General features: G+C 37.2%; 3 protein-coding genes across 3 annotated transcripts; 1 reads left to right on the top strand and 2 right to left on the bottom strand.

The window, feature by feature from the left end:
- Position 1: 1 nt before the first annotated feature.
- Positions 2–2,797, bottom strand: LOC149733045 (uncharacterized). Its single transcript, XM_089883209.1, has 4 exons — positions 2,561–2,797; positions 2,131–2,220; positions 1,151–1,260; positions 2–511 (listed from the first exon to the last, which is right to left on the bottom strand). The coding sequence occupies exons 1-4, from the start codon at positions 2,613–2,615 to the stop codon at positions 314–316; spliced, it is 453 nt and encodes a 150-aa protein (XP_089739335.1). The 5' UTR covers positions 2,616–2,797; the 3' UTR covers positions 2–313.
- A 1,207-nt stretch (positions 2,798–4,004) lies between these two features.
- On the bottom strand, positions 4,005–12,467 carry LOC149733044 (signal recognition particle subunit SRP72-like). Its single transcript, XM_089883197.1, has 16 exons — positions 12,259–12,467; positions 11,903–12,026; positions 11,316–11,436; positions 10,939–11,079; positions 10,385–10,572; positions 9,723–9,861; positions 9,299–9,430; positions 8,687–8,815; positions 8,375–8,473; positions 7,711–7,869; positions 7,028–7,131; positions 6,565–6,642; positions 5,236–5,397; positions 4,835–4,951; positions 4,557–4,649; positions 4,005–4,264 (listed from the first exon to the last, which is right to left on the bottom strand). The coding sequence occupies exons 1-16, from the start codon at positions 12,359–12,361 to the stop codon at positions 4,081–4,083; spliced, it is 2,073 nt and encodes a 690-aa protein (XP_089739323.1). The 5' UTR covers positions 12,362–12,467; the 3' UTR covers positions 4,005–4,080.
- A 6,348-nt stretch (positions 12,468–18,815) lies between these two features.
- Positions 18,816–23,067, top strand: LOC149733043 (uncharacterized). The gene is made up of 3 exons (XM_089883199.1): positions 18,816–19,833; positions 22,197–22,384; positions 22,659–23,067. The coding sequence occupies exons 1-3, from the start codon at positions 18,885–18,887 to the stop codon at positions 22,896–22,898; spliced, it is 1,377 nt and encodes a 458-aa protein (XP_089739325.1). The 5' UTR covers positions 18,816–18,884; the 3' UTR covers positions 22,899–23,067.
- Positions 23,068–23,877: the final 810 nt, after the last annotated feature.

Below are 23,877 nucleotides of genomic sequence, written 5' to 3'. Positions count from 1 at the left end.
CTTTTGTGTTTTCTTATGTTGGAAGTTTATTAATTTGTTATTTGTTACATTATAAACCAAATATACAGTTTCAAAACAACAACAACCAATTTAAACGAAAAATTTAAAACACGCTGGATAATATTTGTGTAAGAAACCGATGTTATTTTAGGCGAATAACTTCCTGCTGGTTGGACTTGATTTTGTTTGTTACGTTTTTTATATACTTGACCAAAACACACACATTACTTTAAAGCAACAAATACTAATTTAAATTAAACCTTTAGAACAAATTTTACTCTAAAACACTAAATAAACAATGTTCCCCATATTTTTACTTCGGGCAAATGATGACGGGAATCCTGGCATGATGGATGACGTAATCGCTGACCGAACCGAGGATTGTTCGGCGAACTGCGCCGAGTCCCCGCGTGCCCATCACTATTACGTCACACGCCTCCTCATTTGCGATTTTAACAATTGTTTCGCCGGGCGATTTATCGCTAAGCTGGAACACCAGTTTGCATTTTATCTGCGATGAAAATGGTTTTATAAGTTCATTGTTGTTTTTTAAGTTGCACGATTTTTTATTTTATATATGAATGAGTTATATACTTCAGCGCCAAAACATACCATGGGACCTGGGATTTAAGCCAGAGTTGGCCCATAACCCGGAACAGTTTGTCATAACCAAGTTAGCTCGTTCGAATTAAAATCTTATCCATATAAGGATGCAACTATTTTTACGGCGTACCAATAGTTTCAATACAAAGACACTTTAAACCAACGTTGTAATAAGTTGAGTTGCTTTGTTATTTTAATTAAAAAGCTCCGATATTACACACCCCCTAATTCCCTCCTGAACAACCCCTTATGACCACACACTGTGAACTCCATACAACAGGTCGAAGGTTAATTAATAAAGTTGTCGTATCAATAATCAACCAAAATCAATCAATTCGTTTGCTTTAAATAATTAGAAACTTATTGTCGACAAAATACCCACAACGACCATTCTAAAAGCAGATGACTCCGTATATAAACACTCTGTCTAAAAGATAGCGACATTATTATTATTATTCGGAATTCTAAAATTAATTTAGTGTCGCTCAGCGTACCGATTGTGACGTCATTTTATATTTATTTAGTAATAATGCAACAATTGACTTACTTTTTTTTCGGCGCATTTTAAGGAATATTCATTTTTGAATTCCTCCAACTTTTTGTTGCTCTGCGTCATAATGTTCTTTATTTCGTCACTGGGGAAAACCGCACCTTCGCCTGTGACGTCATAATTTAAATCGTTAAAATCGAAGATGGAATTGCGAAAGATTGAAATAAATATTTTAAACTAAATTTTAATAAATAAATGTAAAACTGTGGGGTAAGATGGATACCGTTGGCGCATAATATCTCATCTTTTCGATCATATTTTTAACATAGTTCTTTTAGTGAGGATACGGTTATATGATTTTGTAAATATGGTTGATAAAATAAAATAATAAACAATCCTATCGTGTAACCTACGATATACATAATTAATTCGTATTCTGTAAATAAGCGTTGAAAACTAAACACGAATAACATTATCAAAATACTTCATATGATTTATAGCAATTATTTCAATATTTATTATTTTAAATAAAACTAGAACTTTAGTTCATTATATGCGCACACACACACCATTGTGACGTGTTTACATGACGTGTACATAGAAACATTAAACCGCTGATAAAGAGTTTCTATGAAACACAGGTTTCCCAGCAATGCAAAGCTTTGTTACCGAGTAAATATAACCACAAAGTTACATACGGGGTAACTTGTAAGCAAGCACGAGGTGTATGAAACAGAACAGCCGTGTTATAACGACTGTGCTAATTTCCTTCTCTTTGTTGTTTTAATTAATTTGGTCTTCGTTATCGAATTCGAAAAGATGAAAACATTTATATTAGGATGGGGGAAGATGAGACACCTTTTCATTCCATTTTTTGTCTGATTTGATAGTATAAAAAGAACATCCAAGAATTATAAAACCGTATTCTCACGACTTCTATAAACCGTTGTTAATTGTTTAAAACACGATCAGGATATTTGGATGTTATGTGCTAAAAGTGTCCCATCTTACCCCACCCTACTATATATTATACTTACTCATAAACTTAAGTGTAGGCAAATGCGGAGGTTCCCCAGCATGGCTGACCACTATATCATTGTCAGGTTTATGGATTTGGTTCAAATACCCTGAATAAGGATAACAACAAGATATTAATATTTCATGAAAATAATTTAGGTCTCAGATAGTTTGTACATAACAGCTATTGTGAAAAAGAATAAACAAAGAAGTATATACACTGGCCTGCGCTGAACAACGCTGAGTGCAGATATTTCTTTGTTTGTTCTTTTTACACCGAGGCGAGTTACGCTGTAGTGTAAACGCCGCTTAAAATAACAAAGCGAATTATCAATTAAAAAAAAACTTTTTTTCTTAAATTAAAATAAAAACACTTTGTTTTAATTTAAAGACACAATAGTTATTTCAAAACCGTATTCCTACGTCACAACAGTTGAACAATGCACTTACATTCAAACGTCTTTTCCGCGATGTCGCTTTCGTCAACGGCAATAAGGACCTTCATGGCGTGCGAATACAAGAGATATGAAACACAACCCCTAACCACTAACCAAAGTCATAGAAGGAAAGCCATCAATAATTTACTAAATACAAGACATTGGTATCCAGGCTACTGTTACATGGGGTCACCTCTTGTAAGTCAGTTTTAACATAGATACGACCAATACATGGACATCCAACCAACCGCCCTGTCACTTGTTACTAGGTAGTTTATATATTAGGATGCTTATTTATAACGACTTTCGTTTTTGCTGCTAATTCGCTTCTCTTCGTTGTTTTAGTTAATCTGATCTTCGCTATCGTATTTAAAAGGCAATAAATCCTATTAATCGCCAATTTTTAAACCGTTACCTAAATGTTTGGTTTGTCGCATTCTACCCTGATGACGTCTTCCCGCCGGGAAAGCATAAGAAACGTTCATAAAATAAAATTAATGTATTTTACCAAAAACACCATTTTTCAAACATAACTACTTTCGTCGCGGCGTTTATTCTTTAACTGCAAGTTAATAATCTCAATGACGAAATAGTTTGTACATTAACTTAAACATCCCCTAAACACCAACAAACGGTGTAAATTCATCTACACAGCCCTACGCTAACTACCCCAACTAACATTCTTGCTTAAATTAGATTAAATTAGATTTACGAAACCGGCGCCTCATATTTCCCTGGGAACAAGGCGTGTAATTCAACTCCCAATATAAATAACTGCACGAGTTGCAATATACAAACTATAGTGAACACTACATGCACAGCTAATGCAATTTTATATAAACGTATTTACCTAAATTTATTTCAATATTCTAAAACTGCAACACGTAATATTTTGCACTTTGTCCTTCTACTGCACTAAACATTCACACACGTAGTCTAAGTGTGCGAATACCTAATATACAAACCTAGCAATATTGTATACTTGTACATACGTGCCTACACACCCTACATTAACTTCATATAAACCTTATACACACGATCACTCACTCATATCCTCCATCTTGAACCTAAACTAAACAACTACATGCATTCAACATCAGCCATACTACACGCTATACAGACTCCTTCCAACTAACTGCCAACCAACTACACGTAGCAACTTTATAAACCAACCCCGATCAATACGAACCACGCGCCCAATAATGAAGTCACGCCGACGCGCGGCGATTCCAATAAACCAAACTCGTGGGACTTTTTCACAATTCCCGTGTGTGACGTCACAATCTTGATTGTTCGCTAACAATCAACTTCAATTGTCAACGTGACAGCTCATTATGACGTTTCATGATTAACTTTTTGTTCAACGAGTTCGCGGTCGCTCATGAATGTTTTAAAAACAAATGTTATTATAACGTCATGACCACTATGACGTCACAATCAGTAATCACTCAACCGAATCCGAATCTCCGCAAATATTTATTCCTTATTTCCATTGCAAATAAAACGTCAAATATGATTTCTGCTCAGGGGGAACTACCAGCCCCCTTTACCCTTCTTCTTCTTCTTACCCCCGCCCCCGGATTTCTTGCCCTTCACCCCTTTAACCTGGGTGGGCTTGGGGGAATTTATAGGGGTGTTGCCGTGACTACCGGACCCAGTAGACCCAGGTTTGGGTGAGTTTGGGGCAACGGCTGCTGAAGTCTTGTGCGACATATCGCTGGAAAAACGAAATATTTGTAAAAAATAAATTCATACATTTTTAGATTTTAGAATTTTAATAACGGTTTAAATGTTTTTCTAAGTAAAATTATTAAATAAAAGAAGTGGTTTCAGTAGCTGTACATTATTTTTATACCATAGTTTTATTTAACAAGAAACAATGATTGTTCCATTTATACTTTATTTTAACATTGACCTAAACCATGCAAACATTACTGTTTTAATCCCACACATATATATATGTCTATATTGTTTCTTTGTTTGTTCTTTATATTATAATAAATACTTACTAAACATCCGCGACCCCCGTGTTGGCGCCACCTTGTGTTCCTTTACCCACCCCTCCTTTCTTGCGATCTTTCCTTCGTCCCTTGTAGTATGATCTAACAATGGGTTTAATACATCATAATAGGGGTTTTGTATTAGATAAATATTTTACAAAAAAAACTGCAAAACAATTGAATCTTAAAACGTTCAGTCTGGAGTGTTTTACTAAACGATAAAAAATAGTAACTGGTATATTGGCATTTATATGAACTGTCGTTGAACCCAAATACCCCCCCCCCACCTTTCACGAAGGGGCAACCATCTCTCGTCATCTGGGGTGTAATTCTCACGAAAATTCTGTGGCTTCGGATTCTTCTTCTTCTTTCTTTTCTTTGTTTTTATTATTTCTATGTTTGATCTGCAACAAAATTTGATTGACAGGTTGTTTTTTTGAGAAACCCTGAACAGTTTAGCGTATTTATCTGAAAATTAGGTAATTCAAAAAAAGTTCACCCTTAAAGTTACAAATGTGGTAACTCGTTAGCGGTCTTAAAGTTACAGAAGGTTTAGGAAACAGAACACCTGAGGTATATTGACTGTCATTGCCCTGCCATGCGAAATAAACAATTTTTATCTATCCAACATTACTTTTAAATCAGAGGAAAAATACAAGGCACTCAAATTAACCAAACAATAACTCACGTTCCTTCCGAAACAAGCGAGGTCGCCACATTAACCTCAACAACATCTTTCTCTTTCTGTTTCTTCACGTACCGAGGTGTAATACGCGACGCGTTTCGTTCCAGGTCATCAACGTCAACATGCACGGACAGATCGGACAACGATGGGAGATCCTCGCTTGCTCTAGTGGTGTGCGGTTAAGGAAGATATGGGGCGAAATGGTTATGGGGCGAAATGGTTATGGGGCGAAATGGTTGTTTGTGTATTTGATATAAACCGTGGTTAAAACGTTCCGGGCTACACATTTTGAGATTCAATTATGTTCTGCAGTTTTTTTGAACATTTAGTTTTTTTGTGGAGAAATGGCAGCAACATGGGAACGCATAAGTTATATTGTAGCCGATGTTTTTATCATAGTAATATACTAGGCAGTTGGCACAACAACTTTTGAATAACATATATTTCGACTTTAGCCTAATTTCTCCTGCTGTTAGTTATCCATGCAGCAAAAACAAAAGCTACGTTGTTGTTAAACTACGATATTACTTTGGCCACTATAAAAAGTTAAATATTAATATTCAATATCAGATGTTTCACCAAGTTTTCCAATATTCTCCGTATATAAATATAAATTATAATCAATATTGCATGCGATACTGAAGCACATGTCGTATCATTATTCAATCCCCAGCATATGTTAATCAACCATACTGTGTGAAACAGGATGTTTGGAAGTTGTTTATGTGAATATTACAAGTACCAAGCTGGTCTTTATATAACACTCACTCTTGTCTCATCTAACACTGAGGATGGTGCAGTTTCAGTTAATCAACTTTAACCATCCTCAGTGTTAGATGAGACACGAGTAAGTGTTATATAAAGACCAGCTTGGTACTTGTAACACCCACTCTTGTCTCATCTAACACTGAGGATGATGGAGAATGGGCGTGTTTTTGATTTTTTTAGTGGATACGCTGGAACTTGTGGGTATTTCTAGCCTTATAACCAACTAAATTAATATTTTACAAAAGAAAACCCAAAAAATGATTAAATCTCAAAATGTTTAATTCTATATGGATGCAGTTTTAGTTAATCAACTTTAACTATCCTCGGTGATTAAACTGCGATCCTGGTTAGTGTTCGCATATAGCCCAGAGGTTACGGGTTCAAAGCTTGTCGCTGCCACCATTGTGGGCGTATGAGTCTTTGGGCAAGACACTTAACAGCAATTCCTCGAACCCCATTTATAACCGCTAACGTTGCCCCAACATACGATAAATAAACTTACATTCATTCACTACATCATTGCCCCCCCCCCTACACAACCCCAACCACAAACATAAAGGATACTGATGAGCCTTGCTTGGGTTGAATCGCGAATATGCGAAAATTAGTTTCGCCAAAACTTTCACGTTCTTTGGATCCAAACTGTATAAAATAACAAGAGTTAAAAAAACAACAAACTTCAATAATAATTCTATATGGGTGAAGTGTGGGGTGATGGGACCTGGGATTCAGATCAGAGTTAGTCAATTGTGGGTTTAGCAGCCACGTTTTTATTTGACATTTTTCGTAGTTTTTACCTGTAGCGTGTTAAACAGAATATAGTCCAATGTTAACAATTAGACAAAATTTAACTTTTGGTTTTACAACATTTTTACCAATTATTCTGTCACTCTAATGTTTGAATATTAAAATTCCAATAAATATGCGCTATTTTTACTGTCAAATACTAGAATGATAATAATTAGTGATTTCTTGAATTTGTTAAATTGATTAAAGCGCAAATTAACGTTCAGTTGAACCAACAAACCTTAGAAGTTCCTCCAGAACGCTCGCTGCTGATTTCGGATCGTTATGCTTGAGCGAATATTCCGATGCCTCCCACATCAGTGATGTCATAATCGATGGCGGGCTCTAAAAGTGGGGGGGGGGGAATTTGGGGATTCATTTTTTGTTTCAAATTAAAATTACATTTTACATTACAGTATAAAAATACCACATTTTTTCTACAATATAATTTTTTTTAAATTTGTAAACATGTTTTCGTTTAAAATTACTTTAGATTAGAGGTTACTTGTTTTTATTTAAACCATGGGTTTTACAAGTCAGTAATATATATGTACATTAATAGGCAGCAAATCTGTGGTAGGTAGGTCAACACTTTTATGGAAATATGGGGAAATTCAGATTATACCTCATGTTGTTGCTATTAGTTGGAGAATTTTTAATAATTAATCTGTTATTTTGTAATTTATGTATGGCCAGAATATCCACATGGGATAATACATTGAATCCACGGCATGAACCAACAAGGCTGCTATGAAAGAGTCAATAAACTGGCTTATGCGGGTAAAATTATTTTTTCCTATAAACATAAAAAGATTCGAAATTCTACATTCGGAATTCTAGATTCGAAATAAAGTATTCTAGGATATCCTAGAATACCTAATTATTCTGTAATGTGCATCCTAAATGTAACACAATATATTTCACCTTATTCTTCTTATGCCACTGCATGGCACGTTGCATCAGCTTCGTCGCTTTCCCCTCCCCTTCATGTTGGGCACCATACAATGAAACCAGGCACGACACTAATGCTGGCGTGTAACTTAACGAACCCAAACTTTCAAGGACCTTGCATGCTTCACTTAACTGTAGGGAATAAAAGCAAATGTTAAAAATAATATAATTTCCAACAATCATTTATATTCTATATGTGTGAGGTCCTACAGTGAGGCACGCCATGGGACCTGGGATTTAGGCCAGAGTTGGCCCATTACCCCAACATTGTATATGCACATTCTATTCTATATGGGTGAGGTCCTACAGTGAGGCATGCCATGGGACCTGGGATTTAGGCCAGAGTTGGCCCATTACCCCAACATTGTATATGCACATTCTATTCTATATGGATGAGGTCCTACAGTGAGACATGTCATGGGACCTGGGATTTGGACCAGATTTGGCCCATTACCCCAACATTGTATATGCACATTCTATTCTATATGGGTGAGGTCCTACAGTGAGGCCATGGGACCTTCAGAACCTTCCTAACCCCATAAGTTGTACAAGAACACACACAGTGTCGGTGTCAAGCCTCGAACCCTGTACCCGTTGGTTACAATGCAATCCTTTATATTATCAGCCATACACTTACATTTCCCGACCCCATCAGCAGTTGTACAAGACACAACTTTACATCGGTGAGGTCAACTTCGGGTGAAAGGTCAGGGTCACTGTGTTCGCTGATGTATGTCTAATATAACATAGAAATATTATAATTGTGACTTGGTTGGTCACAAACAGCAGAAGATACATTTCAATAAATTAGTCGTTATTTTTTACAAAAAAAATCTTTTAAAAAACTTTCTCAACAATTCTCATGTTGCATATTTGTGTCTAACCCAATCATGGGTGGTGACATCACAATAGTTATTATGACATCATGCTACTTGTTATGACATCATACCTTTAAATAATCCACAGCTTTATTTGCTCCTTTCTCTCGACCAATCTGAGCCGTTTGAATCAAACACGGGATGTTGGTGTCCGTGTGTTCGCGGTGGAGAGACTTTAGTAGTTTGCGACACGCCTCCCACTGAGGGGGCAAGTAGAGTGTTGGTTACGTGGTATAATGTATACACTATGTTTGATTGTATACACTATGTTTGATTGTATACACTATGTTTGATTGTATACACTATGTTTGATTGTATACACTACGGTAATACATGCATGTTACTGCGTGTAGCATATATGGTGGTTCATGTATAGTAGGCTGGGGCAAGATGGGACATGTTTTATTTTCTTTAATCGTCTCGATAATAAATAAAGAACATTCACAGAATTATAAAACCGTATCCTCACGTTACTAAAAAGAGTAAACAATCGTTAAAAACACGATTAGAAATATTATATGATATCTATCTTACCCCACAGTTTTATATGGGTTGCATTTGCTTATCTTTAAAGAGGCCCGTGGCAAATGCCACCGACCAAAACAGTTTATAAACTTGGTAGCATTATTGCCAGCACTGTGGCATTTGCCAAACGCCACCGTGAATATCTAGGTCCAACGAACCTGGTTTGAATACATAAACAGCAATGCTCGGTTGAAATTGATTTTCTTCTTCTGGAACGGAACCAACTTGTTATCGAGCCCCGGAGCAACGGTTGCTTTCATTTTCTTGCGAGAGTCAAAAACATTTTGTTCCTGGAGTGAAAATGGGAATTTTTATCAAGAATATAATGTTGGGGTAATTGACCTACTTTGGCTCGTTCAATAGAAAGAACAAAGTTGAAGAGGAACATTTTTACAAAAGTATCGTTATTTATAAAAAGTTAAGTTTGTGGAAATTAAATGCAAGAAAAAACAACATATAGAAACATTTCGTTCCCACTGGGATAAAAATATAAATTCGATTTCCGTCGTTTCGTACATTCAGATAAGACTACATTTGGTGACAATATCCACCAGCTACCGACCACCTACGGTAGTGACTTACCCTATTAATGCTGATGATATTGTTTGATGCAACAGCAACCAATGCGATGTCAGTTGGTCGTAACCGAATCACTTGGTTGTAAATCGTCAACGCTTCGTCCGTTTTTCCCTGGAGTTGTAACGCGTATGCGAGTTGTACTCTGTAAGGGCAGAAGAAATCAATTTCTGGTGACGTTGTAAAAATGCACTCATAGTTGTCAAACACAGTGAACCACATTGATTAATGTGGTGAATGCAATATTAATATACTTTGGCTCTGCTTTTTTGTATAGACACCTAAAATCTGGGATGACATTGTCAAAATACAGTTACACTTATGGTTGTCAAACATAGGGAACCTCATTGATTAATGTGGTGAATGCAATATACTTTGGATCTGCTTGTTTGTATAGACACCTAACAGCAGGGTAAACAACTTTAACATTAAAACTGGGCTAAAATATGCAAAGTTTTAAAGTTGAGTTGTCATGCCACACCAAGCTCCCAACACGTTGCGTTGAACATTCCAAGTTACGAGCTAAACCACTGTGCCCTTTACACTTGTGACGCAGACAGAAATTAAAGTAAGAAAAAAAATTCAAAAAATTAAAGTTATAGAATAGGGGACAACCCCTAAAGTCTGCACCCCTGCACACCACACCCCCACACAATACAAACCCCCACCTTATAACAGACACCTCGGCATCGACCTCATCTTCAGCCACATCCGGATCATCTTCGAACATCTCTCGACAAACCCTCTCGGCTTCAACCAACGTAACCCTCGCTTCTTCCACTCTATCTTGCCCCAATAACCAACAACCCTTGTTGTAAAGCTGTTCGTACGTTTCGATCGGGAAGCCCATCTCTGTCTGTTGGTCAATTAATGTTATTAAGGTTACATTCTCAAATGAAATATCTACTGTATGTTCTAATATATTTATTTTTATGAATGGTATGAGGTTTTACTGTGGTTTTTGGGGTTGCAAGCTATGCAGGTCTGGGATTCTACACTACATTAATGACCAAACATTACAACCAATAAGTTGGATTTGTTTCACAGGATTGTGTTTCCAACTATCCCTGCCTCCCCTATGGTTATAAGTACGCTGCCTATGCTTTAACCACCAATACTAAATCCCACACTCTATACCACTCAAATACAACATTCCCTATCTAAACCACACGTACACATATGACCCCCACTACACCCCATGACACACCCCACCCACCCCCACCTTCACTCCATCAAACGCGGACAGCGCAGCATGCACGGCCGATATATTCGTCATCCGTTCCTCTTCATAATCGTCCGAACATTCCTTGATCAAGTTCTTGTAAACAATCAACGCTTCGCTGTACTGACCCAGCTTGTACAACTTGAATGTATGGGGGTAAAAATTAAAAACAATATTGTGCTTGGTAGCAGAATACAAAATATACAATGATTGGGATTGTTGTAGGTTAGTGTTAAGTGTCTTGCTCGAGATACATATACCCCGCAAGGCGTATTTTATAGGAATGTATTTCAACTACCCCTGCTTCCCATGTATATATCTCCGTGCCTATATTTACATCTTATTTAAAACAATCATAAATAATATTTTCCACTTACAACTTGTGCTTTGAGTTCCAACAGCCTCGGGTCTGGATCTTTCACTTGACTGATTGTTTCCAAAGCTTCTTCTGTATGTAGCAACCGATACTGGCAATATGCTTTCTCAAATACGAGCACACTGTGGGTGAATATGAAGTTAATATCGGGCATGGGAGTGGCAACCATGGGTCTCGCCGCATATGGAGCATGTTACATTTAGATATACATAAGCAGTCTGGTGTTACAGTAACGGGCAAATTGGACCTAAAATCCTAGATCTCATGGCGTGCCTTCTTGTAGAACCACACCCATATAGAATAGAATGTACTTATACAATGTTGGGGGTAATAAACCAACTCTAGCCTAAATCTCAGGTTCCATGGCGTGCCTTACTCTAGGACCTCACCCATATAGAATAGAATGTCCATATACAATGTTGGGGTAATGGGCCAACTCTGGTCTAAATCCCAGGCCCCATGGCGTGCCTCACTGTAGGACCCCACCCATATAGAATAGAATGTGCATATACAACGTTGGGGTAATGGGCCAACTCTGGTCCAAATCAAGGCTACCATGGCGTGCCTGCTTTTCCAACCCCCACTTACTCTTTAATCTCGGCAGTTGCGTCAATGAACTTAGTAGCTTCACTGAACTGGTTCATTTGCATCATACAAACCACTTTGCAATGCATGGCTTCAACATCTTCTTTCCCTTCCTTGCTGTGGATGACTGGGGACAAATGAACATTAATTATACACTAGCATACCTGCCCACTACACAACAATCCACCCACAAACTTACATTGGTGGTGACTTGTAAGCGGGCACGAGGTGCATGAAACAGAACACCCGTGTTATGATGACTGTAGTTGCCCCGCCATGCTAAGAACAAACAGCATAACAGCAAAAACAAAACCGAATACAAAAAATATATTTTAAACAAGTTGTAATTTTCCACTTACTTTTATTCGCAGCTTTCAACGCTTGCTTATAATCAGAGATATTAATAAACTTATTTAACTCCGTGTAGAGCTGAACCAAGTTGGTTGGGTTGGCGTTTGCCATGTTAACGATATTCTGCTACAAACGTAGTATTGTAAGCTTTATATACCTATAATTTACTAGATAACACAATATTTACGAAGTAATTAATTGTTTCTTAATTAAATTTGTTAATTTTCCAGCTTTTTGCAAAATCTGCACAAGCCGATGACACGTGACTGTTAACACGCATGATTGGTTTCGCATAAAATGTTGTAAAAATTTCAATATTATTTTTTTATGATTTCTGTCAATAAACTTTAAAACCAATGTTTTTTTTCTGTGTGTGTCTTTGCTATAAACAGTTTTTATAACGCGACTTATTGCTGGAATACACCGGTGTTTACTCCCCATTCTGTAGCAAACTACATGCTCGCTAACGGCATCTGACGCTTTACTAAACTATTTTACAATCCGATAGATGACGCATTGTGGTGGCTGATATAAAATCATTTGGGGATCAGTCGGTTTAGACTTTGTTGTCATTATTTCAACAAATTTGTATAATCTAGCGTTAAATTTAATCGGTCGATTAGGCCTGGATATTTTTTACGATTTCGGTCAACCAGTTTTAAATTTAATCTAATGCCTTTTCGTTTCTTTATTATAATCACTCAATATTAAACGACTTAAGTTAAGTCCTCCCTTTGTAACGATCTACATGCTCGGTAGCGACACCTTGCGCTTACACTTCAATAAAAAAAAACATGAACACTTACGTGACCAAAAAACAAATAGCTCACGTACGCCAAAAGTGGCACGATGTAAGAATATGTTGCTTCCACAAGAGTGCGCATACAAGCAAATAAATCGCGTGTTTTGAGCGTGTGGTGCATGTTATGCTTTAACAGTGAGTATGAATGTATGCGGTATACAACTATGGGGTAAAACGGATACCGTTAGCATATAATATCTCTTCTTTGTTTACTGTAAATGGGACGATAAAAGTGAATGAAAATATGGGCCATCTTACCCCAATCAACAGTATAAGAAGACATGTATTTACTAATGTTTTGACATTATGTTATTTCATCCACCGAGTAACAAACGTAATCTTATTTTTAGAAAGCCATCCAAACGACAACTGTGTTGTAATCCGACTGTACATCTACGTTACAACGAGTTTAATTCACCGTGGGTATAATACATTCATAACACCCCGTTTGATCGGTGATTTATTCGGGGTTTTAATTCGATTTGCTTCGCTTAGAAACGACACGAGCCGACGTTGGTGCGACTAAAGCTAATCCCTATGTTTGTAAACAAATTAAAGATTTAGTTTCGCGTATTATCTCGGATTTGCAATCGTCCCGTATCATGTTTCTCCCTGTTTGAAACATTAGCTCTGCTCATTTATTTTGCCTGCAATTAGTGAAGTAATGTCGGGACCCAGCGACAGAGTGGTAATAATTTATCAAAACATTACAGTCGGGTGTTTGTTGTTGGTTGGGGGAAAATGGAAACAACGAACGCGGTAATTACCGACTAAGTAGTTGATTATTATAACAGCGCAACTTCTAACAGAACGTTTACTTGACTTAATACAAGGGAAGATTGTTGGAATCTCATTCTAACATTTTCCACAAAAAATTATAGTGATGACGTCACATGCGGATACGTCACGAAAATATACAATACGGTGTGACGTAACATAACATCGCAAAAATTAACATTCTATACATCGCAATTCGCTTGTTAATTAATCAACTACAAGTCACTGAGAGTTTTGTATGTTGGGTTTAGCAGCCAAGCTTTTATTTGACAATTTTAAGTATTTTTTTTCCAGGAATATGCTTACGCCGTCCCTCTTACCCCACAATGTTATACACCTAACTAACACCCCGAACTTTTGTTTGTCGCTTCGAATATGGCAGCGAAGATTGAAAGTGTTATGTTAGAAAAGCAACACATACAAAACATGGCGATTAAAATATTTATCTAATGCCAAATGATAACCAACAATGAGGTTCAAGTTAAACTTGGATATTCTTGACCGCAGCAAATACTTTAGTTCTGAGAAACAATATTAGTTGAAACCAACACACAACTTATCCGGTTCCAAGCCCGAAACCTTCTTAATATGTTGTCCAATGTAGATCATAACTTGGCTTATCAATCTTAGCCATGTTTGCATTGCAGGGAATTTTGCTAAAGACACCAACCAGAAATGTCTCTGGCATTTGTACCATGGCGTGCAATCATAGCATAATGAAGTCACTTCAGCATACTTTGGTGTAAAAACGCAAAGATTACAAAATGACGTAACTTGCGAAAAATTTTCGAATTATATCTGGATTTGTTTTAAATAACTACAACTCGCACTGTGAGTTTATTTTAGCAGCTACGTTTTTATTTCCCACTTTTACGCAAGTAGTTTTATTCGTAGCGAGTTTTAACGATTATCGTTTCGCCGCTAATTCCATTCTTTTCGTTGTTTTGTATTGGGCGAACCAGAAACAGTGTACCTGTTTGTGGGATAAACGACAAACAGTGGACCAGTAGGCGACATCACTAAAACTTATTAATTCCATTTAATCCACGACGTTTTATCTGCGTTTGATTTTTGCGACTAAAACCCATGAGCTGAAGTGCAATGACACTGCGGTCGGATAGAAATCTTATAAACTCGAAAATTTTAAATCTCGATTTGTTAATCCCCGATGTAGAATGTAATACACAGGATTACAAATGAAACGTCACAATTATCCAACAATCACTCGAAACCCGGATTAGAACGCAACGCGAGATGCCTATTGGATTTCTATGATTATGACGTCACCGTGAAATGAGATTTAACGAATTTTTTAAAAGTTTTGTAGATTTTAAATTATATTTTATATGAAATAGAAATAAATTGTTTAAATTTTACAAAAAGTGAGTGAAAACCGCAATTAATTATTCTTTTTGCTGCTAATTTCATTCTCTTCGTTGTTTTAATTAATTCGATCTTCGCTATCGTACTCGAAGAGATATAAGCACAATCTATGTCATACTAATTGTGGAACAATTTAACGGTTGCGACAAAACGAACGAGATTTTTGTAGCTTTTATTACTTCGGGGCTGTTAAAGACACTTCACAAATTATCCAACGAATTCCGGCGATCAAATAAAACTTTTCAAATCAACGAAAATAAATGATTCTGCATCTCTATTGTTGTAACTTTAAATTGATGCAATTTAAATTGTCAATCGTTCTGTGACGTAACAATCCCAGTTATTCTAAACGCGGTGCCGTCTCATCTTACATTCGAAAGTTTTTATAACGCCCGAAAGCGCGTTTTAACAATTACCATTATTACGTCCCCTCATCAAACAAGTGACACCAACCATTACCGAAGCAAAAAGAGCGTTAACGCGAACGCCGCGATTTTATCTTGACATTATTGTGTTTGTATAACGCCCATCTTGCCCCCGTTGAATCGGGAAAAGCCAAATCGTAACTCATGGGCGTCAATTTATAAATATCTTTTCAAATTCGACCCATTATCGTTAGGCGGTCACTTAATGACGTCATCGGGTGATGACGTAAGGGAAATTTGCGACAAAAATATTTTGGTAACAAGAGAGCTGGGATGTTAATGTTTGTAACTGTAGTTAAACTGTTAAGTTTGAATAAAATTTTAATCAACGTACAATATGTTGTAGGTAAACCAAAGCTATTATTTTGATAACAACACAACACATCTCTGTGTATTACGACTTTATGTAAAATATTGAGACGTGAATGAATGAACATCGCACTATAACTATGAATAACGTTTGATAATCGGCTGAAAACTTTTGTTGAATTAGATTAACGTTATATTGAGTGGTGTAACAGGTTAAGAATAACCAAGTAATATTAATGTAAAAGTAATGTTTCAAATGCGGCTCCGAAAAATAAAGTTAGACGTACATTGTAGTAGGTGGGGTAAGATGGGACATACTTTCATTATCTTCTATCGCCCCATATGGTATTAAACAAAGAATATTTACAGAATTATATAACCCGTATGCTCACGACTGTAAAACAGCGTTGTTGATTGTTAAAAACACCATACTAGGAAGAATGGGATATACTATGCTATGCACCCAGTAATATAATGCGTTTTCACATACACGACCAGCAACTAAGAGTTAGTTTGTATCTGTCGCGAAAACAACGAAAATATTTTGATAATAATTATAGTTACGTCACAGTGCTATTTGTTTGCTCAATGTTGTTCTAATTGTTTGCTATGTAAGATAACAATCATGCATTGTTTCACTTGTTTGCAAATAATGGTTACAAGAGTGTGAATGGCGTTCCTATTGTGACGTCACAATGCGAACAGACGATTGCTACTTTCGATTATATCATGATGACGTAACAATGAACACTGTTGCAACAATAGTTCGCAGCGATTTCGGGAAAGTTGTAAAATGAGCGTCGCTTATTGGTCAATTAGTTTCGCGAAATTTACGACGGACAATTAAAACGCAAAACCGCGAGAAGCGCGGTCTTGAAACGCGTTTGTTACGTCATAATGTAGGGCTGAAAGGTGCTAATTGTTCACTTTTCGATGACCCTTCCACGTGTGACGTAATAAACACAACGCGACCGACGCCATTTCGAGTTGTAAAATATATTTATGGCCCACGTGACCGAACACACGGGAGCGGTAAAGAGCAAACCGGAAAACCGAAAAAAATGTTTTTAAAAAAAGCAAAAATTTGTTAAAAAATATATTACTGGTGGGGTAAGATGGTTTATGTTTCATTCACTTTTTCCATTCAAATTGGTAGTAAACAGAAAATATTTACAGAATTATAAAACTATATATCCTCACAACTCTAAAAAAGCATTGGTAATTGTTAAAAACGCGATTAGGAAACAAGGGATCTTGTATGCTAACGGTAGTCATCTTACTCAACAGTACATTTAAACTAAAATAGAAACCGCATTTTTCTGATTCATTTTAAAATTACACGATTTGTTACAAAATGGCTGACTGGGATAATTTATTGCGAGTTTTCGAGTGGATTAAAATATCTTAGCTTGGTAATAAACAAGCGTAGGAGACAGCAGAGCTTCAGCTCTTAACTTAAGCCGAGCATCAATCTGTAATTATGTCTGCTGTCTGCCACCCAAGGCGTGCTACTGCGCATGACTGCTACTGCGCATGTGTAGTGTGGTTCTGCGCAGGTATTAAGTGTTATTTAGCAGCCACGCTTTTATTTGACGCCTTTACTTAATTTTTACCCATAGCGTGTTTTAACGACTGTGGTTTTGCTACTTATTCCTTTCTCTTCATTGTTTTAATTAATTTGACAACATGCACCTAACATGCATATTTCTGCGCAGGCGCACTATCGTTGTGCACAATGCGCATGCGCAGAATAACTAATGTGCACTATATGTTGTAGCATATGACATATCTCTCTTTCGGTGTCAAATAAACGATTCCCCGCCGATATAAACGCCATGTAGTTATGTAGAGGTGACATGCATATACAGTATCACACCATACATGTTGTGCTTAGGCATCTTGGCGTTTATTAATCTTTACACAGCCCCCTACCCCATGATATGACATAATTACAAACATGCTACGCAGTATCCGTACTATGAGGTTAATGACGTAAACAAAGGCCTTGTATGACGGGACATTACACGTTTGTAATGCTGTTATGACGTCATAGTAAGGGTGATTTTAGAATTTTTGGCTGATTTAAATTCATGATCAGCAGATGTTTCGGACGGTAACTTGGTGGATAGTAACCTCTTTTACACTGATGGTGGACCAAGTTACTGTCCGGATACTTAACTACAGGTTACACATGCAAAACGGACATTTTAAAAAATAAAATGCTTTAAAACCGACGTTAGAACGCGTTCTATCCACATATTTCAATATTGAACTAAAACGAATATATTCCAAACTAAGACATTAGAAAATCTTAAGTGTTTTTAAAATATACGTTTAGCAATAATACCACGTGTTCATACTTACCATTCTAATAAGCTGTAATGCATTTCAATTTATGGAATAACTGAAAGTGGTAATTTAAGACATTTCTCGCCGGCGGAAAAAAGGAAGAAGGCGAAAGATATCGTTGAGACACAGGTGTTGTATTCTATAACACTTGGTCGGTGTGAAGCGAACAGGTCGCATAACTCGAGTATTACATTCGCAGTAGTTAAGAATATTGTTTGCAGTTTAACTAATTTACTAATTACAAAAGTTGCTGTTGCGTTCGAGATATTTTAGTTTTTAAAAATAGATTTGAATATTTTTTTCGACAATTGTTTGCATTTTTATATCATCAGTCGTAATAGTAGAAACAAGGATATTTCGTTGCGGATTCAGTCGTTACAATTGTTAGATCAATGCTATTTCAGTTTTAAAAACTATTTTTAGCTATTTTACCAAAAACACAACGAGTCGCTGTTTTTATAGACTTAAAACAGATACGGCAGTTTAGCGTATATACGAATTGAATTAAACAATTATATAAAATATTCTAACATTTACTTATTTTTAGAATCTGAATAGCCGTTTCGCGTTTCTGATCAAACAGAACAGAATGATTCTTAACCAATCCCACCCCCCTAATCAAGTGGGTGACCGCGGTTCGTATCTCACCCAGCATAAAACCGGATTCGACATCGCGTCACTGGTGTCATCGGACCCAAAGACGTCACCAAAGCTATCTGTGACGTCATCCCACAGCGAGATTTTGGAAAAACTTTATAAAAGCGGGAATTTCAACTCTGGTAGGTTCCACCCGTACAGTACATCACCCCAGAAGTCGATGTCAAGAGCGAACCTGACTTCATCAAGCCCCGACAGCGGTTCCGACGATTACCACAGGCATAAAAAGTATCGGCGACACCGGGATTCGAACCCAAGGTCCCCGGATTCCACCCAAGACCCCACAACCACTAGGAACGAGCGATTAACCCCCGATGCCCCAACTTCGCCGCATAATGAACGCAAATCCCCAAGGGACCCCTACCGTCCCTTCAGCGGGTCTAACCTTCCATCTTACATGCATAACACCCCGTTTGCAGCTGCAATGGCGGCAGGGGTGCTCCCATTCCCTCTTACCCCATTCGGGGGGCAACTACCTCCAACTACAGTCCCCCCATCACCAACCGTTACCCCACCCTACCACACCTCCCCTACCCCGACTCGACAGACAACCCCGAAACCCCACCCCCCTAATCCCCTACCCTCCCCGCCCACCGACCCCGTCACGCTTGAACGAATTTCCCGCCAAGCTTTCATCCAAGCTGCCGCGTCATCCCTCAACCCTCCGCCATTTTCGATCCCACCAGGATTCCAACAAACTTGTCTTCAGAGATACCCTGGTTCGCCCCCAAACCACCAATTCGACCAAGTTGCTGGGTTAGCTCTACGTGGGGCGTTCGGAGCCCCCCACCCTCCTTTGCCCCCCACGGCCCCCTACAACCCGTGGTTATTACGTCACGCATCTGCTACGTCATCAAGACCGTTCCCGCCACACTTCGCTGGTGAGTGATTGTGACGTAACAATATTAATTTTGGCGCAAACTTTATTAAACTTAGATCATAACATTTGTTTATATACTCCTTAAACATGCTGTTGCTGAAGATTTCTTCGTGTGGTTTTTGGCCGCTCGAAATCACATTCACGAAAACTGCCAAAACATACCTTTTAACCTTTAATATCTTGTTTAAAATATATTTTTTTTGAAACCTAAATCTACATTAACCGTTTTTATAATATCGCTGCTAAAATGTTTCGCCTAAAAGTTTCCGATGTTTTTGTCAAAACATCAGCCGCCATTTTTAAATTTACATCGGGAAAATCGGCGGGAATTAAACGCCTCAGCCCCCGCGTTGGGTTTCTAATTTCCCCCAATGTCTGACAGCCCAGGATCCACGTATTTAATGCACTTGTTAATAAGTAGGTATAGTTCAACTATTCTAAACTTCATTCCCACGAACCAGGGAACTTGAAACGCCACATTAACTCGCTATAGTGACTGTTAATCCATGAATGAAATAAATACAAGTTTTATGTACCATGACATGAGTGCTAAAACTACATTACGATAAAACGTTAAACTATTATCTAACGTTGCAAAGCAGGCTTTAAACTGTAATAAATCCGGTGAATTAGGCCCTGATCTATAATGTTAATGAAGTTGGACGATTCCCGTAACCAGTTAAAGTTAGAATCAAGCGCTACGAAATACTTAGCAAACAAAAGTCAAGCCCAACAAATATTTTCCTATAATAGATATATTTCACCTAAATATTTACAAGAATTTATCTTTCGATAAAAAACTTGAACTAGATTTCATTAAAACCAACATTTCGTCTGCCGTACGACGGAAACTTCTTTAGAATTATGGTGAAAATGGTTGATAAACGGCCAGTTGAAGTTCGGTTCCCACCAACTTCGGTCGTTGGTCAGCGTTTCAAAATCTTCAATGTCGATCAGCGCGGTTAAATATACATAAAGACAAATGTTTCTAAAGCTTGATGTATATAATTGTAGCGCGACTTGGTATATAAATATCTTATCAGGATAAGATGGTCCAGGTTTTCATTTTATTTTATCGTCCTCTTTATAAACCGTATCCTCGCGAACTTAAAAGAACGTTGGTACCGGTCTATCTGTACACTTTACCGCAAAGTACTTTATTTTAATAGTGAGTTATGTATACATACACTGTGTATTGTGATATTTCATAACTTTAATCTTTTTAGAAGCATTTACTTTAAAATCACCAGTTCGAAATGTTCAAAAAACAAAACAAGCACGGGATCAGAATATGGGATATTATGTTCTAACAAAGTAACAGTATGCACAGTATTATAATGTCCGTGGCAAAACACTTCAACTAAATGCCGCAACCGTTAACTTCTAAACACAGATCTAACCCTTTGATCTTCGTCTGCAAATTAACGATAATCGACCCTGAGATAAACTTAAAAACAAACATAACCTCGTATGTAACGATCCATTAATCACCCCCTGCCCTATAACACGGCACCGAATCCTTGGTAATACGAACTGCTGATAAGAATCACAACCGACATAACGCCCGCCCATAAATTACAGTAATTGATCATAATTTATAAAACGTTAAAATAAATAATTTTGTTTTCTTAACAATAAAAACGTTATATTTTGTTCGTTTTATAATGTTTCTATGTTAGAGTGTAACGATGGAGATATTTCTTTGCAAATAATATTTACAATAAATAAAGAAGTAAACTGCGAAAAAAGCGTGAAGCGCCGTTTCAAAGCGGATGTGACGTCACAATGAATCATTTTAATTCCGCAAACGTTCAAGGTTAAAATCGCGATCGTTTGAAGATTAACACCGGGAGAAAATATCATTTCCTCTATCTATATTATTGCGTCACAAAACGCATTATCGCGTCATAAACACATTTGTTGCGGCGACAATCAACAAACCCTTAGGCTGTCCGGTGTGAGAGAACAAATCGCGTATGTGACGTCACAATACCCATGGTTTCCGACACAAAGGAAATGTTCTACAATACACGACACCATGTTCCATATGTTTAATTAATTAATTAAAACTGTTTAATTGTTGGGTAAATTAACAATGAAACAAGTTTATCAATGCTAGCATTGTGACGTTGGTTTCTACCATTATTACGTATGTATAATCGGGTGGGGCAAGATGGGACATGTTTTCATAACATTTTTCATCCCATTTGGTAGCAAACAAAGATTATTTATAGGGATATATAACCGCATCCATTTTACACCAAACTACGATCATTTTTTGAAAATTTAAACATATTTAAAATGTAAATTCTAACACCCTATGTTACGTCATAAACGACCTAAACTAACCCCATTGTCTCACAGACCCTCTACTACGCGCGAGGTTCGGCTTATTGATGGCGAATCCATTTCAACGAAAACCGAAGCGGATTCGAACCGCGTTTACACCGGGTCAACTGTTAAGACTTGAACACGAGTTTGATAAAAACCATTACGTGGTTGGAGCTGAACGTAAACAACTTGCAAATAACCTCAAGTTGACGGAAACTCAGGTAATTTATGCGATTTCTATGTTTGTGGTGGTTTAGAATGTTTTTATGTGCTTATAAGCAAGTACGAGGTGTATGGAACAGAACACTTCTGTTATAACGATTGTCGTTGCCTTGTTCTGCGAGGATAAATAAGTTACATTTATACAATCATACAAAAGTTACCAAATTGACTTTATCGCCTCAACTGGAAAATATCGGATATTATGTGCTAACGGCATCCATTGTACCCCACCGTGCTCTTTATAAAAGTTAACCCCTTACTTTGCTTTTACAGGTGAAAGTTTGGTTCCAGAATCGTCGAACGAAGTTCAAGCGACAACGAATCGAAGAGAAAGGTAGCGGGAAAGGGGAAGTCCCCCAGGATTACGTCATATCCGAGGACGAAGAATTCGACGACGAAGAGGAAGTGACGTATCCACCTGTCAATCAAGCGTCAATCAATCAAAATGACATTCAGGAACCCGGGTTTAAAGCGTCGAACGATTGTGACGTAACGCAAGCGTCTATGACGTAATAATACGATCATTGTTTGTATCGAGATGCATGTTGCTGTAGTAGTTCGTTCCATACGTCATCGTTACGTCATAAACTGCGAAATGCGTCGTTGTATGACGTCACAAACAATGACGTCATTGTCGTAACTTTTGTTTCGAGATTTGAATAAAAATAAGATTTCTATAAAAGTTTCTTTAATTAATTATTCTGGAAATAGAAAGAAATTCACCATTGCGATTAATAGATGGCACTGTGACGTCACAGTGCTATTTCTGTTAAAAGACCTGGACGCGATTCGCGGTTGGACGCGAAGTGGTAATTGTACTTTATATGTGGAATAATTAGCAATCGTGGGGGGATTTCCATGGCAGATTAATATGTTTATTATGGGAAAGTGTGGGTTTAGAAATGTCATGAATTATATTTGTTTCTTAGGTGTAATATATATCTACGCTGTGGTGTAAACGCAGCTTAAAAGAACAAACAAAGAAATATCTACGCTGACCTGCACTGAACAACGCTGGGTGTAGATATTTCTTTGTTTATGCTCTTTCACACTGTCCAATATTTCTTCGATATTTTAAGCGAAGTTTACACTACAGCGTAGCTCGTCTCGGTGTAAAAAGAACAAACAAAGAAATATCTACACCCAGCGTTGTTCAGCGCATGCTATAGCGTGTCAAACATTTTTCATTTGTTTTATATTCTTGAATTTATTTCTAGAACAGCAGCTTCTAGAATTAAAGTGAACAATTGAGATATCGTATTGCATTATGAGACAACAATTGGTTTTAAGATGGAATAGTATTGCATATATTACGTAATAATAGTCTATTATTTCACATTTGAAATGCAAATAATCGCTTCGTTTTCACATTAAATATTAAAGCAGCTATTACAGAACAATATCATTTGTCTGCCAATTATTACATCACCAGTTGTTTGTCACGTCATAATACAAAACAATTGAAAAATATTTTCAAACATTCAAATAATGC

The sequence above is a fragment of the Ciona robusta genome, chromosome 8 (genome assembly GCF_009617815.1).
Source record: "Ciona robusta chromosome 8, ASM961781v2".
NCBI lineage: Eukaryota > Metazoa > Chordata > Ascidiacea > Phlebobranchia > Cionidae > Ciona > Ciona robusta.
Note: the sequence above shows the minus strand (reverse complement) of the source record. Positions and strands in the feature narration are given on the sequence as shown.

Coding starts and splice junctions, on each gene's coding strand:
- LOC149733045 (XM_089883209.1), bottom strand. CDS start 2,615: ATGAAGGTCCTTATTGCCGTTGACGAAAGCGACATCGCGGAAAAGACG. Junction 2,221..2,560: donor CGCGGAAAAGACGTTTGAAT/GTAAGTGCATTG, acceptor ATCCTTATTCAG/GGTATTTGAACCAAATCCAT. Junction 1,261..2,130: donor GCCTACACTTAAGTTTATGA/GTAAGTATAATA, acceptor ATGACGTCACAG/GCGAAGGTGCGGTTTTCCCC.
- LOC149733044 (XM_089883197.1), bottom strand. CDS start 12,361: ATGGCAAACGCCAACCCAACCAACTTGGTTCAGCTCTACACGGAGTTA. Junction 11,080..11,315: donor TGGAACTCAAAGCACAAGTT/GTAAGTGGAAAA, acceptor CATACATTCAAG/TTGTACAAGCTGGGTCAGTA. Junction 9,862..10,384: donor GCCGAGGTGTCTGTTATAAG/GTGGGGGTTTGT, acceptor CTGCCCTTACAG/AGTACAACTCGCATACGCGT.
- LOC149733043 (XM_089883199.1), top strand. CDS start 18,885: ATGATTCTTAACCAATCCCACCCCCCTAATCAAGTGGGTGACCGCGGT. Junction 19,834..22,196: donor GTTCCCGCCACACTTCGCTG/GTGAGTGATTGT, acceptor ATTGTCTCACAG/ACCCTCTACTACGCGCGAGG. Junction 22,385..22,658: donor TCAAGTTGACGGAAACTCAG/GTAATTTATGCG, acceptor TTGCTTTTACAG/GTGAAAGTTTGGTTCCAGAA.